The following is a 17,549-nucleotide window of genomic DNA, read 5'->3' on the forward strand; positions in this document are numbered from 1 at the left end:
CTGTAGCATTTGTGGTTTACTTGCATGAAGCCAGGTGCTTAGGAAGGACAACCACATCAGTGGCTAAAATGGAAATACTTTTATTGGTGCTAAGGTAATATGCCAGTGATTTGGAAATTGTGGATTAAAAAAGAAGCAAATACTGTTTGTAATTCATTATTATTGACCTTTAGGACTCTTGGAAGTGGTTTATTAGCACTCATACCATCATAAAGAACCTGTTAAGATATACCTATGGGAGCATAATCCTGGTTTTGCTGAACTAAATGGCACAGATTTCCTCTAAACTTGGTGGTAACATGATCAAGACCTACAGAAATAGGTAATCTGCAACAAAATACAAAATTATGGAAACTGCTATGGGATTATTTTAGATATCTACAGGGCAATTATTTAATTTGAGAGATCCCTTAGATGCATCAGTTTGCAGATTTGAAAGGGCAATATTTTCATATTCCTCTTGTGATGCTGAGCATCTGCATCGGTGAACTAATACTATCAAATCCTTCTGAAAATTCTTGTTGAGAAATCCATAAAAGATGGGATTAATACATGTGGAGATCATGGCCACAAGGTGGCATATCGTAAATGTTAAATTATGATTACAGCTCATTAGTGCCTCGTAGTTCCAGTCAAAAACCACATTGAATATGTTGAGAGGCAACCAGCAGGCTGCAAAAGTCACAACAATTGATATCAACATCATATTAATCCTTTTGTTTTCACTCAGTCTGTTCTCATTCTCTCTCATCCTGTCTATTTTACCATGTCTCCTTCGAAGACATACAAATATCCTGAGATAGCAAATAAAAATAAACCCCAGTGGGAAGCAGTACTGGAAAACCAGCAGACTAGTGGTAAAAACCAGTCGTTCTGTAACTGACGGCCAAGCTTCGATGCAAGCAACCTTGTTCTTGTAGAAATCACTATGGAAAGATAGATGTTTGAAGGGTTCATCAGTTAATTGGTGAAATATTAAAAAAGGAGTGGATATTATGAGGGAAAACCCCCAGATGAAAATAATTCCCCAGTAAGCATGAGAAATATTGGGCTTCCAGCCACGTGGGTTGACAATTAACTGATATCTCTCGATAGCAATCAGTACAAGTGAGAAAATGGAGACTGTAATAGATATACTTTGTATGAAAGAACTTATTTTACACATAGCTTCCCCAAATATCCAGTAGTCCATTAAGGTATATGCAACCGTGACAGGAATACACATGATACAGATCAAGATATCTGATAAAGAGAGGTTGGCAATCAAAATGTTGGTAACATTTTGAGCTTCTTTCTGTCTCTTTATTATAATAATCAGACAAAGGTTTCCGAAAAGCCCTACTATTGTAACTAATATGTAGGCTGTAATAAGCAAGAATTCTGCAAGGAAGGAAGGTTGGCAGGTATCAAAGTTCAAAAACTGAGAATAGCTACTGTTAGAGAGAGTTTGATTAGGCAGAATCTCACTGGGATGCTGAATGGCTTTATCCATCATGAAGCATCTCGCAGCCTATGGACAAAACCTGGTATTATTTAGAAGATACTTTGTACGGAGCTTTCCAAGGCAATGATTACTATAGGTCTATGTTTGTCATTGGTTCCTGGAAATTTTGAGCAAATCTATATATAATTAATTATAGTACTGAGAAATCCTGAAAGGAAAAGCCAGTGGTTATTAGTGGGTTTGTATATACATGAATTGAGGTTGATGCTACTTTTCTGAGGTTCTGCACTGACAGTGTTACAGAACTGCAACTGACCGTGATGTATAAGAAATAGCAGTGATTCTTTGATTAAACTTGTATGAACATTTTCATACAAATTCTCTGTTACCAACTGCAGATAAGTGTTGCTTTTCAAAAGAAAATATTTGAAGATCTGTTTCAGCCAAAGATTTAGCAAAGTTAAGGAATTCCAACAAGAATAATTTTTTTTTGTTTGTTTTGTGGGTGGTTTGGTTTTTTTAATCAGAACAGTGAATAACTGGGCCCCGCTGTCACGTTGCTAGCTTAGACATCACACTTACATTTTTCCCTAGAACTATAAAGCAATGTGAGATAATACACCAAATCCCTCTGGCTTAATCAAAATGATGTTTGCTTCAGTTTAAGTGATATTCAACACCTCCATGAATGACATCTTTAAGGAAGTTTCCTGTTCTGCTTATGGGTCACAGATAGCACGTCCTTTTTCCTCCATCTAATCTGAGAAAAATGTAAACCAAATAAAGATCACACCTTAGTTATACACACAATTATTCCAATATTTGTACTTGTCAAAGGTTATCTCCCTACACACTGTTCGCTGTTGTACGAGTTTGACAGATGGTACCCCCAAAATGTTCTGTAATTAAATATAACAGGTACTCAAGAGACACAGAGTTGATTTTTCTTTCAGTTCTAACTTAAGCAGTTGTCAAGCAAAAATCTGATAGTAGTACAATTCTGTTGTTATTAAACTAATATTAATGGGAAGAAACAGGTTCCGCAGAGTATCTTGATGGGTTTGAATTTATCACCAAGTTTAAAAAGTGAATCTTAAATCAAAGGCTCACCAGCTTTCTGGCCAGAAAGTGGTTGTTTCCAACCTGGGAAAGGAAAAAACAAGGCTGTAAGGAGTTACTTTTAAAATCAAAAGATGGATGAGTATGTTCTATACATATACTTTTCAAAAAGCAACTCTAACTCACCTTAATTCCTTTTTGACATAGGAGTTATTGGAATACTAGCTGGAAGGCAATAATTCTTCACACCCAGTAATAAATACCATAGCGTTGCAAGCCTGTGGAGAGAGGAGGATCAAAAAAGGGTGGAAAGTTGAAGAGGATGCACAAAAAGAAGAAGGATGTTTTATTACTACTAGAAATAACCTCTTTATGTGTAGATTTGTCAACCTTTTTAGAGAAATGATCACCATTATTTAATCACTAAGGAATAAAAAATGTTTGGTTGCTTGCACGAGATTAAATGACAAATCCAAGGTTAAACTGGGAACTATGGTTCTGTGACTGTTTGCCCCCAGGCACTCAAAGAATATTCCAGCTAGAGGTATATCCTGGACTGCTTTATCCCGATAGTTCTGCATGACATTTGTTAATTTGAAGCACCCAAACAAATGGATCTATTACCACTCTCATTCTGATTTAAATATACTTTTCAACTAGTGTAGTCATGTTGGAGTGAGAAGTGGCCGGAGATTTATGTGACTATATGCAGTCCTGATGTTCCAAATGTGCCTTAATTTGTGATAAGGAGTCAACATAAGACCTTTAGTCTCCCTAAATAACCTAGCTGGCTTGGGCACAGCTTCACTGAGGGAATGGCATAGAACCTCGGACAATCACGCTGCCAAAGCTGCTGAGGTCTGATGACTCAGACAGACTTTGCAGTCCCTCGCAGGTGTCCCTACTCCTGGAGAACAGGAACAAGAGCTATGGATCCTGCAAAAACTCTGCTCCTAAGGAGTCCAGGAGAAATGGAAGGGATCCTAAAGTTGGCACAGTCAGCATAAACCGATGATGTGGCTGGGCAACAGCACCTTCAGGCAACGTATTTCCTGGAAAGCACTGTAAACTACTTTTCCCTGGAGCAGCGCTATTTGCCTGGCTGGATTTACCACACGGAAGGATGCTTGTGCTAGAAGGACAAGAGAGCAAGCGGTGGTAAATGTTGCCCTGATGACCTTTACTGCCACTTTAGATGTGTAAAGGTCTAAAGTCTGGCTGATCTTTCTCTTTGCCCTGTCTGTGGTATTCACCCAGCTTGCACGGATCTCAGCCCTGCCCTTAGAGAAAAGATCAGGAGCTGGCAGGGGATCTGGCTTGGAAGCAGGATGCCTTCAAAGACAAGCTCTGCTCTTCCCTGCTTTTTATGTTAGCAGGAGAAGTTCTGGGGAATCAAAGGACATGGGGCTGAGCCAGGTTTGTCATATTTTATGCACTATTTGCTATGCTCAGTTATTTATCCATGGCTGCACAACACAGTTTGATAGAGAATGCTGAATGCCCTCTCCCAAGAATTCAGTGTGGGTTGTAGAGCTTCTTTGACACTTCCCACAGCTAAGGAAAAGTCTCTGTACCGACCTTCTGATCAGTTCATTCACTACATTAGCTTGAGGCACACTGATCATCTACCCTGTCCTTCTTTCAGGAAAAAGATTAATTTCTTTTCACTGTTTGGTTTGTGCTGTGAGTCAAAAAGTGTAGTCATTAGTATGTGTCATTCTGCAAGGCAATTTAAACATTTCCCTGGCAATAAAACAATTACACCTGTCTTGTTTAAACATCTAGAATATTCATAGCATGAGAAAACTATGTCACACTAGTACTTACTACCGCATGTTGAACTATATTGTAATACATAATGGAATTTTTTAAGCTAATAAATATTAGCAGTCAGTATCCTTGAACCGCAGCTAGAGCTGATGTCAGAATTGAAGTGTTTAACAAGAGAAGTAATTACTTCAATTTCTAATCCATGCATTTTGAAAAAGATTCTTTACCATAGTGAGAGTTTAACATTGTAAGAAATGATAACCCACTTAACCTAGTTTTTTCATTCCTCTAGATGCAAAAACATTATTGAAACATGCATAAGCAAAAGAAAGTTAAATGCATGTTCTAAAGTAAAATGAGTTTTTAAAAGGCTTTCTTTCTGAAGTATTTTCTTACCTATCTTAGATGTATAGTCCCATCCCTTCAAAGTGACCAGTAAATATTTTGGTTGCAAATATTGTCTGTTTATTAAGTTCCAAAGTATTGCATGGATAAAATCTGGAGGAAACTTTTCACTCAATTTTAAATATAGGATGTACAGAATATAACAATCGTTGGAAAGGTATATTTTGGAAACTTTTGGCACAATTTTATAGATTTTCTGACTTCTTACCTGATGAAAATTCAAGTCATATCCACGCTGCCTTCAACAATTTTTCTTTTCGCTTTTTGAGTGAATTACAAAGCCAGCAAACACATCTCCTTTGTGTATAAAAGAATCCAAAGCGAAGCCATCTCCTTCTAAAGTGATACTTAAACTCCCCTTTCTTTTTCTGAAACAAACCACAGTTCCACAATTTCCAACTGTGACTGAATCCACCAGGCTGTAGGAAGGCTGCTGAGGAATAAAACAAGCTCTGGAATCCAAGGAGAGGCGAACAGCAATGAGCAGGGAGGAGAAAGGACCAGTAGTCACGGGGATGGTTTTTCCCCTGCTGTGCGGCTTCCCTCCACCCTGTCAAACACCTTGTCTTGCGTTTTCATTTGCAATTATCTTATCTGTTCTGTAGTGCAAATATTTTCTCTGTGTTGGATTTCATATATAAACAACTGCATATGGCTTATTGCCTTTTTTTTTTTGACTGAGGGAGATAAGAAAATACAGTAAGCTGCTGAGAAAGAGCATGCATGTCCTATTAAGATGATAATATTTTAATTTTAAATTGCTATTTTAGCTTTTACTCCAGAGCTACAAAAATCTTCCTGAAAAGCAAAGCGTGGTGCATTACCCTAGCACATGGTAAAAAGCGGCTTTTTAAACTCTTGAATTTATACCTTGGTCCACTTAACCCCCAGTATCCCAGTCTCTTACACTGAACCATTCTGCAGCTCTCCAGTACCAGAAAAAGCAGAGGCAATAGAAAACGGTTCAGAGTGAGAACATGTTTGTGTGGGGATGGACTCAGGAAAACTAGATGAGAATCCCTGCAAAATTAGAGAAGTAGAAACTTGCAGACAAAACATCTGAGAGAGTGCTCGAGTCTGTCTGACTGTATCTGGGGTTTTTTTGGAGGGAATGATTGTGAAAATCAGTAGGATTTTTGGGATGAGCAAGACTGATGCTGTACCTGGAGTGCAGGTTAGAACTAATTATCTGAAACTATTCTTAGTTGTTATGCTATTGTGTTTGTAGAAAATAGGGGTGGAGGGAGACTGAGATCAGCCAGACAAACCCACTGCTTCTAGTATATTTATATCTATTCATGATGTATTTGTCTAACTGTTTTTTTAAACATCTGTGGTAATCCTAGATTAGGCAGTCAAGTGCCTAATCTACTGCTAGGAAGACTTCTTTGATACCCCGCCTAAAATTTCCTTCACTTTAGTTTAGCCCATTGCTTTTTATTCTAGGTGTGGCCTGTGAATTCTGAAATGTTAACCAAAATGCTACAATTGAGCAATGTGAATATACATTTCTAAAGCATTTCTAGTACTTGGCTTTGATTATGCCAAAAATACTATAAAAGCAAAGCTTTTCCAAAGTATTTTAGAATTTCTGCTTCTGGTTGTAGTGTAACCCAGGAAGTAAATGAACATCTAAAAATTAAATGTGCTAGTTATACATCAGAACAAGCCATAAAAATGCAATATCTGTTTATAAAGGAAGTCAGTAAAATTAAAAGATGTTCTGGTTCTATTTATAAATTTCAAACAAAGGTCAGGTTGCTTATTTACATCAGCCTCTGTTTCTGATATTGCACTGTATACAACTCCTCCATTTGTGGAAAGACTGAAGTGTTTACTGTGTGATCCCCTCGGTTTTACAGTCACATCAATCTGCTGCCTTCCTTAGATTTGTTGTAAGCTGGTGTGAATTAGATCACATCCAACATCGGAGGCTTGTGAAGTGTGCCTGCTCTTGGTCTGTTTGTGTCTGACGTCAAAGGTGTGTACACTATGTGGAATCTACAGCTGTGCACGAAGGGATCATGGTATATTGTTTTCAGTCAAATACTGTAGCGTCTGTTTGCAAAAAAGGTTAATGGATAGCAGAATTATATGTACTTTATATTAATGATCATGTTGTTTCTAAATTGCTCAATATTAATCGATGGGAAAATAGCCTTTATCAGTAGACATTGATAACTAACTAGAAGGCTGGACTGCAACTGTAGTGAGAAGCAAACTTTGTATGTAACCTCATAACAAAACCTTAAAATATATTGTGGATAAGACTGCAATTGGCTTGCCCATGTCAGGTATAAATTTAGTAGCTCTGCCTTTGTGGGATTTCAGCAGTTCAAAGATGGCTTTATAGCATAGGAAATGGTAGGAGTCTGGATATGATTTTTAAAGAGTTTTATTAGGAATTTCTGCCTCAGCTTGCAAAACAAACAAATGAACAGGAAACCTCAAAACAATGTGTGCTGATTCTCACTATACTGAATGCCAGTCATTGTTCTGGTTATCACCTCATCACAACCATTCCAATAAAAGCCTGATCCTAAAAGCTTTCCAGGTACGATATTCATATTGAAGGAACATCTTTTCCAAGCATCTGGTTATATAGCAGCTGGAGGCATGACCTCAGTGTGTATAAATGTTCCCAAACTGGTTTTAAACCAGGCAGTAATTAACCATTGCAAGCACAGAGCTTGGGGCACTGTCACCTGAATTAGCCAGCTCAGAGCTGAGCAGGATCCATGTCCAGCTTGTAATAACGTCTCTTGTGTTGGCAACAGCCTGTTGGTGAAAAATTCTCTAGCATATAAGTCAGTTGAGGGAAAACTCACCCTTTGCTTTGACATTTACATGCCCAGCAGGACTTTTTTGCTGGTGGCTGACCCTGCTGAGCTTGTGCTTTTGCTTAGTTGCTTCTCCCATGCTCTGCAGCAGTCCTTGTTCCTACCTGGTGGAGCCTCCTTCTTCAGAAAGCAAGATTTACTAGAGATGCATACATACGATTTCTCAGCTTCCTAGGTGAAAGAGTTCTTCAATAGCAGTTTGGCTATGAGCTGGTTCGGTCACCTGTAACATCTCTGAGGCGTCTGGAATATTTCTTTCTAATTAGTGTTATTCTTTATAGCACTTTAAAGATGTACAGAGAAATAAGCAAGAACAATTGGAAATCTCTTAGGTTAGTGTCAGATGTGCCGGTTAATGTCAGTAAAGTAAGATAATATGCTGTGATGGAGGAAAACCACAGTCTCTTCATATTTTTCTGGTTTGTGGAGAGAACACCCTAATAAGGCATCTTCAGCAAATAGGTTATAATTTAACCAAACTTGCAACATCTGAACACCAGCTACATATGCACTGTACATTTTTCTCCAAATATCATGCAGATAAAGAAGGACTGATGTACATGTGGAAGTTGGAGCACTGTTCCATGATTCAGAATTTTTTTCCTAATTGGAAAAAATTATTACAAAAATCACTCAGGTTCACTACCTGGAGTTTAGGTTTCACTCCTTTTATGTTGCATAGCTCTAGAGAATGGCTTTGCAATATCCTTGTTGCTTCGTTCTGGTCCATACCTCTCATTTAGGTTGTGCCTAGAATGAAAAGTCAACTGTTCTAAAACCTGCTTTAAATGAGATACTTATAATAGCAAACTCATTTTTTTAATTATATTGTGCCACGAACTTTCAGCTGATTTCTGGACCTTATTCAGCTGGCTTACAATTGAGATGGAGGTTGATATACTCTCTGGTGGGAAGGTTTACATCGCTATTTTTTGGGTCAGTCAAGTTACTTTTCCTACAGAAAAAGAGATAAGAGACGTGAGTAATTGTAATAGGAGTCTAACTGCATTAATTCATATTTTATAATAGTTTCCATTTTCTAAACCCTGATTCAATCCTTTATAGCTTTCTAGAATGTTTCCAGCTGATGTTTTCCAAGAGTGATCTCTGCCAAAGAATGAATTATTTCAGTAGCTCACAGATTTTGGCGGAATACGATCATTTGTATCTCTCTTTTTTTTTTTTTTTCTACAGTCTTTTTATAACAACGCTATGAGCACCAAACCCCACTGTTCTCATGCCATGGCATTCTTCACTGTCCTAATTGTTAATTAAGAAGTACTTAAATAATCAAAAGGTTTTTCCTGTTAATCTTGGTCTGTTTCAATTTTCCTGCATGTTTCAAACTCTAATAGCAGTTTTGATTTTCTGAATTAAGAATATGAATTCTAGATTGCTATTTCGTGTCTAGAAAGCTTCACCTTTATATGCCAATTCATTTTAAAATTTCTTGGATAGTGTGGATGCCTTGCAGCTAATGTCAGGCAGGCGCATACTGAACTTCATAGCATAACTCCTGCTGTTTTCAAACAAAGCTAAATGTCAGTCATGCAGAAGTGCCACAAAAAAACATCCCACAGAGGTTCTGTGGAACAAGAAATAGATGGGGTCTAGGAAGAGGTAAGGGGAAGAAAGCAAGCAGATTTTAATTTTAACTGGAAAATACATAAAGAAAAATTTATAGATGAAGAAGATCAGAGCACGGCTGACACCGCTCCTGGCTCCAGGTCTTCCTTTGGCAAAACTTATGATCCTGGTCTGTCTTGGATGAAGATAAAGTGAAAGATCTACCAACTCGCATCTGTTGCAGCATTGCTAGATCCTTTGATCCTTGACAAGAACCTTGACTTTCCAGACTCTGTTTTGCTGTCTTACTTTCATCCCATCACTCCAAATCATGACCAGCTCTTACATAAACTTTTAGGAGAGAGAAGAAAGGAAATCATCAATTATGACAGAAGAGTGAAAAGATGAAAGAGGAAAAGAGAAATTGAGCTTCAGAGGGATGAGGAGGGAGGGCAGGATTTAAGGAAAAATGGTAATGTAAGTCCAAAGAAAAGGATACAAATTCAGTTCTCTGACTTTCCGCTTCATGCTTCACAAAGGTGGGTTTCTCTCTTTCAGCACACTCCCCTTAAAAAGGGCTCAGGGAAGATTTGGTTCAGTAAGACGAACTCCCGATACTACTTACCAAAGATATAGTTCTGGTGGATTATTCTATAGTTACCTTTTTATCTGTAGAATATCTTATTTTGCATTAAGCAAATAAAAGAGAGGGGTAGTGTTTTATTCCCCATCTGAACTGGCACAGAGTAGAAATTTTTATCCTGAAGAGCGTCACGTTCAGACTTCAGGCAGTTAAGAGCCTCTCTAGTTTCCTCTCAGTGCATTTTAATCAATCATTTTCAATGAAAAGCCTCTCCCAACCAGTGCTAACTCATGATAGTCTCAAAAGTAAGATCACAGATTTGTTGTTTATGCAGACTAAAGTACAAACAGCAGAACAGAGTGAAAGACAAATCTTTTGCCAAAAAAGCAAGAGGTCTCTCAAGGACAGTCGTATCTATTTTAAGTTCTTCACACTGGTAGCTGAACCAAGGGGCCAGGATGGGGAAGCTTGTGGTGCTGCTGCATGTTTTATCAAAAATGTCTTCCTATGAACTGCAAAATTACTGTCTCCCTGGGGTGCTGATTTGGGTAGGAGTGAGTCTTCTAAAAGTCTAATAATATCTCTTTGAAATGATTAGATCAAAAGTCCTCGCCTCAATGTGTGTGGATCTCAGAGTGATGTGGGAGAGTACGGTCGAATCCTGTCTATTCCCCACTCTTTCCACCTATGCACATTCAGAAAAAAAACAGGATAAACTCTGTCTGTAGGCAGGATGATGTTATTACAGTCTCCAAGGAGCAGAACATCAATGCAGAACTAATTCAGCAAGCAGTCTGCATGAAGGAATCCTGTAGGTTTTAAAATGCTTTCTGTCTGCTGAAATGTAAAACCAGACCTAAATCTAGAGGATTGCACTATACCAACAAAACATACTTAAATTCATAAAAAAAATCCAGTCGATACTCTCAAATTGTTTTAAAAAATGAATCAACACCTGTTGACTATGGAAGCCAACCATGCTGATATGAACTAGATTAAAGAGGTCAAAGCTGATAAAAACTTGATTAAAGAGGTTAAAAGGACACAAATTTGTGTTTATATAAGAATTTAGATAATCAAAATATTTATAGCTTATAAGACCTACTTTTGACTTCTTAATGTCCTTCTATTGCCCCTGATGCTCTTTTCCAAAACTTCAATATTCCTTTTCTATCTTAGAAGTTTGGACCCATTAACCAGCATGACAGAAGTATGTTTCTGTAGTGACAAAAAGTCCTATAAAGACTTCCTTAATAATATATTTTGATTCAGCTTGTACTAAGAATATATAGTGACACAGGAAGCTTAGTGCTGGAAAGGACTGTTCCAGTGCCTCTGTTTTATGATCTCTTAAGCAGTGTTGCCCTCCTGTGGACTGTAGGTAATATGCTTTCTACTGGAATAACAGGAATGGTTTATGCATGAAAAGTGTTTTTCCTTCCTTTTAATATTCTAACACTAATTAAAATATCCCATGAAGACATTTAACACAGTGCTTTATTTGGCCAGTGCCCCTGTTTTGAGAAACACATTTTATTTAGGTGAGGATAGCAGGTGGAGCTTTTACCTGTGTTCAACACTTAAACTGCTTATACAATGAATTTTATTCTAGATTGTTACCAGAATTGAAAGAATTTAATGCTGCGACTGCCCTGTCAGGAAGGGAAAAGTGTGTATTTGTTTTGAATGCTGTTGGCCTTTTAAATATGTAGGACAGTTGGAGTGTTGTCTGCTTTAGCAGACTTGTCATGTCTCACATGCACAGTGTAACGCCTGTGCTGTGGCTCTGTGCTCATGCTGCTGCAGTACCTGCGCATCTCACGTTTGCAGTGGCTCACGTGGCCAGAGGGAAAAGGCACATTTTGGAAGCACGTAAAGGTACATAATTCATAGGAATATGTGTAACAAGTGACCTGGTGCACTGGTCTAGTGACTGGATGCCTCACCAGCTGTGAATCCCACAGGACCTGGAGAGGTTGGAGTCTCCACGGTGGCTCAGATGACCTGGGAGGTATGAAGGTCTGCGGGATACGCAGGAGAAACTGAGGTTTAGCTGTTGAGGAACCCCTGTATCTGCAGAGCTTGGTGGTACGTGTCAGGGCACAGGTACATTCGCAATGCACTTGGCCCTTTCAATGGGGAGACTGAACTCTGAGAATGTGATTTTGAGCAAATACATGAGGTATGTGAGGTCACTTACATGGCAGGTGGGAAAAGATGGTGGACAGGAGGACACCAGCTCAAGAGAAGTTTGGCCATTCTGTAGCATCAGAGGAGACATTTCCATCTGCAAGAAATGGGTATATATGTGTGTGTGTATATATATGTATACTTTTTTTTTTTTAAGGTGATTTTCTTTCATTAATCAACCAGTCGGAAGTGCAAATGAAGAGGAAGCAGTTGGGCTATACTTGAGTTGTGTCAGTGACTGATTTTGCCTACTGATTTGCTCACATCTTAAAAACTCTTATCTCCTGCTGAAAGAAGTGACTTCTTCCTTTGATCTCTTCCTTGGCCTACTTGTCTGCCTCACTTTCAGGGGGAGAACGTGACCTGTAAACAAGAATTCTGGTTTTCTTTTTTATCTATTGAGACCATAATTAGCTCCTCTTAATTTTTCTTCCTTTTTGCTGTCAATTATTCAGAGTCTATAAAACACTCATGGGTTATTTTCTACATGAAAGAGATATGAATTTATCTTGGGAAGGGCCACACAGTTTTTACAATAAGTGGTAGGCAAAACATATTTTTGTATTTCCTGTAATTGTGTGAAGTTTGCACATGGCCTCTGGGAAGAAGCTTTTTTTTTAATAGAGTAGGATAAGCTTGTTTATTTTAAAACCAAAAATATTTCAGTGACATTATAGGCATATTCTCTTCTCTAAAACAAGATAAAATGATTGTGTCCGTTCTTGCATTGAGATAAATGGATGTAAACATGTGACATCTTTCCCTGGAAGTGGTTGTCAAACACAGATGTATAATATTACTGTCATAATAATTGTTACTCTTGAAAGACTTGGCTAGAACAGGAAAAAAAAAATCAGTTTAAGAAAAACCAGGTTACTATATTGCAAATAGTAATTCTGCTGGTTAATGATAATCAAAACCTTTGAGAACAAAGTAAGAAAACTTGCCCAGCTGACAGAAATGAGGCCAGAATTTTACTAGCAGTGTTCATCTCTGAACACACTATCTGAAGAGGAATAAGGAAGAATTGGTGTTTACTTTGTGCTGACATGTTCAGCCTCTCTGGACTCCACCAGTTAACAGACCTCCCAGCGCAGCTGATGTTCCACTTGTATCCGTGCGTCTCCAAGGGTGCATTTCCACAGCAGTTGAGTTAAATTGGGGGATGTTGCAGTTCTGCTTCCTCCCTCCCGTCAGCACCAGCACTCATGGGATCATACCAAAAACTTTCAGAAAGCTGAGGCTGCTAAAAGCTAAGCTTTTTTCATGTTCAAGTTATTTTTGGTTGTGTCGGTTCTCTGAAGTGGGTTGCTGTGTGTGTGCACCAGCATCGGGGCTGGCACATGGGAGAAGGGATGATCACAGGGCAGCGGCAATCCCAGCACAGATCAGTTCAGGCGATCCTGATCCTGTGCCTTAGACAAACCCACACCCGCCAGGTCAGAAGAGGCGGAATATTCAGTACGCACCTTTATAAAGGCTCCCAGGATTGGTGTTGGAAGGAAGACTTGCACTCTTCTCCCTGAGCAGGGGACCAGTAACGTGTTAAGGAGGGGATCCTGGATAAGCTCTTGCTTGAAACCAGGTACTCTGACAGGCACTTGTAATTAGTCCAATCCGCAAAACCTCCAGTTTACTGTGCACTAATCTGGATTTCCCATCTGTGACTCCGGAGGGTAAGGTGACTTCTGATTGTAGAGGTTTGGTGCCGATGTTCTTGGATGGCGTGGAGAATGAAACAGCACAGATAGGCTTTTGAAAGCTGAGAACTGGGATATAGAGCAGGTGTTACATAGGGGAATTTGAGGAACATTTCGGAAAACATCTATGGGACTATCATAGATGAGACAAGACAGACTTGCTTTTTTGGGATCTCATGCCTGAAAAAGCAAAGCAACAGAACACAAGGAACAGAGCAAATAGGGAGAGGTGCCCAACAGAGGAAATCTAAGTGGAGCCCACAGTGTATCTGCACATACGTTGATTTAACAGAGGATCAGGCTGAGCGCTCTATATACAGATGCTTTAACACTTTGCGAGTTCTTGGGATTTGCAGTCACTTTAATATATTTGATCACGTGGTTATTTTTCAAAGATTGTCTCAATGTCTAAACTGCAACTTTTATGTCATTGTGGACATAATGAACAAGGGAAGAAGGCACCTGAAGAGGTTGTGGATTTGCTTTCACTGAAGGTTTTAGGAACAGATTAGACAAGTTATCTATGAGGAAGACTAAGTAAATTAAAACGAGTTTCAGACACTGTGTGGTGCAGGTGCTAACATGCCTAGAGAAACGTGAACTGAGCTTTTCACCTTCAAAGAAAGACAATTTCATCACAAAAATCGTTCTTGGCTCCTAGATAATTTTCAACATAAACCCCAGTGAGGAAAAAAAGAATCAATATGTTGAAAATAGTGCTGTAGTCTTCAAGCCGACAATGTTTATACTACTAAAGTAAAAAACAAAAAAAAAGGAACACGTCACTGTCATTTCACGGGGCTTGCACACCCTTGAACAGCTCTAATTATTTCTCTAAGAAAATACCTCCTTTTTAGAGCTAAGGAGAGATTTAAGGGTGAGGAGGTAGTGATAGAGTTGGAACAAGGAGTGGGAAACGGAGGAGGAACCTGCAGTGGGAAAAGCGAGAATGGCCAAGGGGGAGCAGCCAGGGGCTGGGCGGACCGGGACGGTCAGAGGCCCCGCTCGGGGGCCGCTGAGGGGAACGGCGGGGCGGGGGGCGCGCGGCGCGGCCGCCTAACGGTCCGCGGTTCAAACGCTCCCGCGCGGGCCGCCCGCGGCCCCCCCGCGGCCCCCCCGCCCGCTGCACCCGCCCGCGGGGCGGGGCCGCCGGGGAGAAAGCGCGCGGCCGCGCCGGAGGGAGCCCATTGGCTGACGGCCGCGGGCTTGGCGCATTGGCGCAGCCCACGCCGGGCCCTGTTCCCGCCCCTCCTCTCGGCGCGCGCGGAAGGTGTCCACCTCACGGGCCGCTACAGCTCAACCCTATTGGCTGCCCGCCGCGTCTGTCGCCGCCACACCCCGGGGACTTTTGGTGACGCGCGGCGGAGGTCGCGCCCTCTGATTAGTCGCCGCACTCGTCGATCGCGGCCGGAGCCCCGCCCCTAAAGGTGAGTCGCGGACGGCCCCGGCGGCGCCTTCTCATTGGTTGCGGCGGCATGATGGGGCGGGGAGGGGGCGTGCGCGGCGGCGCCGGGGCGGGCGGGGCTCCCGGCGTCCCCTTTGTGTGGGCACCAGTCGCCATTTTGTGCGTGCCTGTGTTTTCCTCCCGCCCCCCTCTCTGCGGGAGCGGCGGCAGCCGGGGCGCCCCGTCTCTTCTGCTGGTCAGGTGAGGCGAAGCGAAGGCGTTGGGCCAGGTCGAGGGAGCCATCGCCGGCCGCTGCCGCAGCCGTGAGGTCGCGCTGTTCGCAGCGAGTGAGGGGGAAGAAGCGGCAAGACGGAGAAGGGGGGGGGGAAACCTTCAGAGCTGCCCCCCAACAGGAGGAGGAGTCTCGGCGCCAGGCCCAGGCGCGGCACCGGCGGCAGCATGGAGAACTCGCAGCTATGCAAGCTGTTCATCGGCGGCCTGAACGTGCAGACCACGGAGGCCGGGCTGCGGGAGCACTTCGCGGCCTACGGGACCCTCACCGACTGCGTGGTCGTGCTCAACCCGCAGACCAAGCGCTCCCGCTGCTTCGGCTTCGTCACCTACTCGGCGGTGGAGGAGGCCGACGCCGCCATGGCCGCTTCCCCTCACGCCGTGGACGGGAACGCGGTGGAGCTCAAGCGGGCCGTGTCCCGGGAGGACTCGGCCAAACCGGGGGCCCACGCTAAGGTGAAGAAGCTCTTCGTGGGCGGCCTCAAAGGGGACGTGGGCGAAGGGGACCTGGTGCAGCATTTCAGCCAGTTCGGCCCCGTGGAGAAGGCCGAGATCATCGCCGACAAACAGAGCGGGAAGAAACGCGGCTTTGGCTTCGTCTATTTCCAGAACCACGACGCCGCCGACAAGGCGGCCGTGGTCAAGTTCCACCCGATCCAGGGCCACCGCGTGGAGGTCAAGAAGGCCGTGCCCAAGGAGGACATCCAGGCGGGCGGGGGAGGCGGCGGCTCCTCCCGGCCCTCCCGGGGAGGCAGAGGAGGCGGAAGGGGTCGGGGTGGCGGTGGATCCAGTAACCGGGATCACAACGGGCTTTCCAAAGGAGGCGGCGGTTACAACAGCTACGGCGGCTACGGTGGAGGAGGCGGCGGCGGTTACGGCTCCTATGGCAGCGGCTCCTACGGAGGGGGAGGCGGCGACTACGGCAACGGGTACGGCGGGTTCGGCAGCTACAGCCAGCACCAGTCCTCCTACGGCCCCATGAAGAGTGGCGGAGGAGGTGGAGGAGGGGGCGGCAACTGGGGGGGCCGCAGTAACAGTGGACCGTACAGAGGAGGCTATGGTGGGGGAGGCTACGGGGGCGGCTCTTTCTGAGCTGGAGTTCCCATACCTGTTGGGGGTGGCGTGGAGAGCCCTCCCTTTGCTACAGGGCAGCTTCTAAACGGTTTCTTCCCTCAGTCGCCGAAGGGCAGCTCCTTTTAAATGTCTCCCCGCTGTGGGAGCAGCTCCTAAATGCCCCCCGGGGGTCGCCTCTGCTGCCGGTGCCACTTCTTTCTCTCTGAAGATGGACTGGGCCTCACACACACATACTTTGTGTTACAGTCATTGATGGACTCTATTTTTTTATTATTACTTGGACCTTGGTCGTTTTTATACTAGCAACGAAAAATGTCTTGTTTTAATTTGTTTTTTTGGGGGTATGGGGTGGGAAGTGTCTTGCTGATCTGGAGTAAACACTGGGGAGGGTTATGGGGGAATTTCCTTTGTTGCAAGGACTCGATACCTGGCTACTACGTTTTTTCTACAAAATCTACTCGGATCCCATGACTGAAATTAACACTTCTGTAAAGGAGGAAAAATCGTTTTTACGTTTTTTATTTTTTAAATAAATCATTGTGTTCATTGACCTTTACATGTCTAATTTTTTTTTTCCTAGGATCCATTCCGTACGGTTTTAAGCCTTTTCTAGGTTTGAAGCAAGTGTTCCTCTGCTTTAAAATCTCTATGTACTTAGAGTAAATATTTTATTGCCAGTAAAGGTCCTAATTGACTTTTTTGCTACCCCTCGAGTGGACTTACTGGTTTTCAGACACTTGACAGAGAAATTTTTGAAGTACTAATCCGTGGATGTGGTCTGTTTTTTAAATATTTGTTCTCACTTCTGGAGTTTGTGTGCATCCACTGTCTTGTACTAGGCAGTTTGACGTGCTGACATGGTCAATTTTTTCTGTAGGACTTTTCCATCAACATGTACTGTGTAGTTTTGAAGAAATAGTTTGTGTTAAGCATGTGCTTCATTCATATAAAATGTTCAGAATTTCTGATTGCTTAGTTTTAAGTCCTCTTATTGGTTTGTCTGTGTATCATTCCTTCCAGGAAAGGGTCGACATTGATCTCGTCTATTAAACGCAAACTTGTTTTTATAGTACTGGGTTAACAGACTTTTCACTCTGAACTATTGTCCTTCGTTAAAGTTCCCCAAGAATCTCTCGCAGCACCATCTGCCGACAGGATGGCAGCCCCCTTGCTGCAGGCTTCATTACAGCAGGAGTAAAATTGGTTGGCTAACAGTTGTACTAGACTTTTGAAAGTTATTTTA

General features: G+C 42.3%; 2 protein-coding genes across 5 annotated transcripts in view; one reads left to right on the top strand and one right to left on the bottom strand.

The window, feature by feature from the left end:
* Positions 1–17,549, top strand: part of KLHL3 (kelch like family member 3) — a 119,733-nt gene that overhangs the window by 43,652 nt on the left and 58,532 nt on the right. For 2 of the 4 annotated variants that reach the window (XR_010606932.1, XR_010606934.1), the window contains one exon: positions 2,711–14,290. The exons of 1 other annotated variant lie outside the window; for it this stretch is intronic. Coding sequence is in view for 1 of the 3 variants with exons in the window: in XM_065644001.1 (XP_065500073.1) it covers positions 15,401–16,161 (761 nt within the window). In the remaining 2 variants the exon portion in view is untranslated. Of the gene's footprint in view, positions 1–2,710; positions 14,291–15,100; positions 16,162–17,549 lie in introns of those variants that run through there. One more of the 4 variants, XM_065644001.1, reaches the window with a different exon arrangement.
* On the bottom strand, positions 371–1,495 carry LOC135993862 (neuropeptide Y receptor type 6-like). Its single transcript, XM_065644011.1, has one exon. The coding sequence runs from the start codon at positions 1,493–1,495 to the stop codon at positions 371–373; it is 1,125 nt and encodes a 374-aa protein (XP_065500083.1).

Source organism: Caloenas nicobarica, chromosome 13 (assembly GCF_036013445.1).
Source record: "Caloenas nicobarica isolate bCalNic1 chromosome 13, bCalNic1.hap1, whole genome shotgun sequence".
Lineage (NCBI taxonomy): Eukaryota > Metazoa > Chordata > Aves > Columbiformes > Columbidae > Caloenas > Caloenas nicobarica.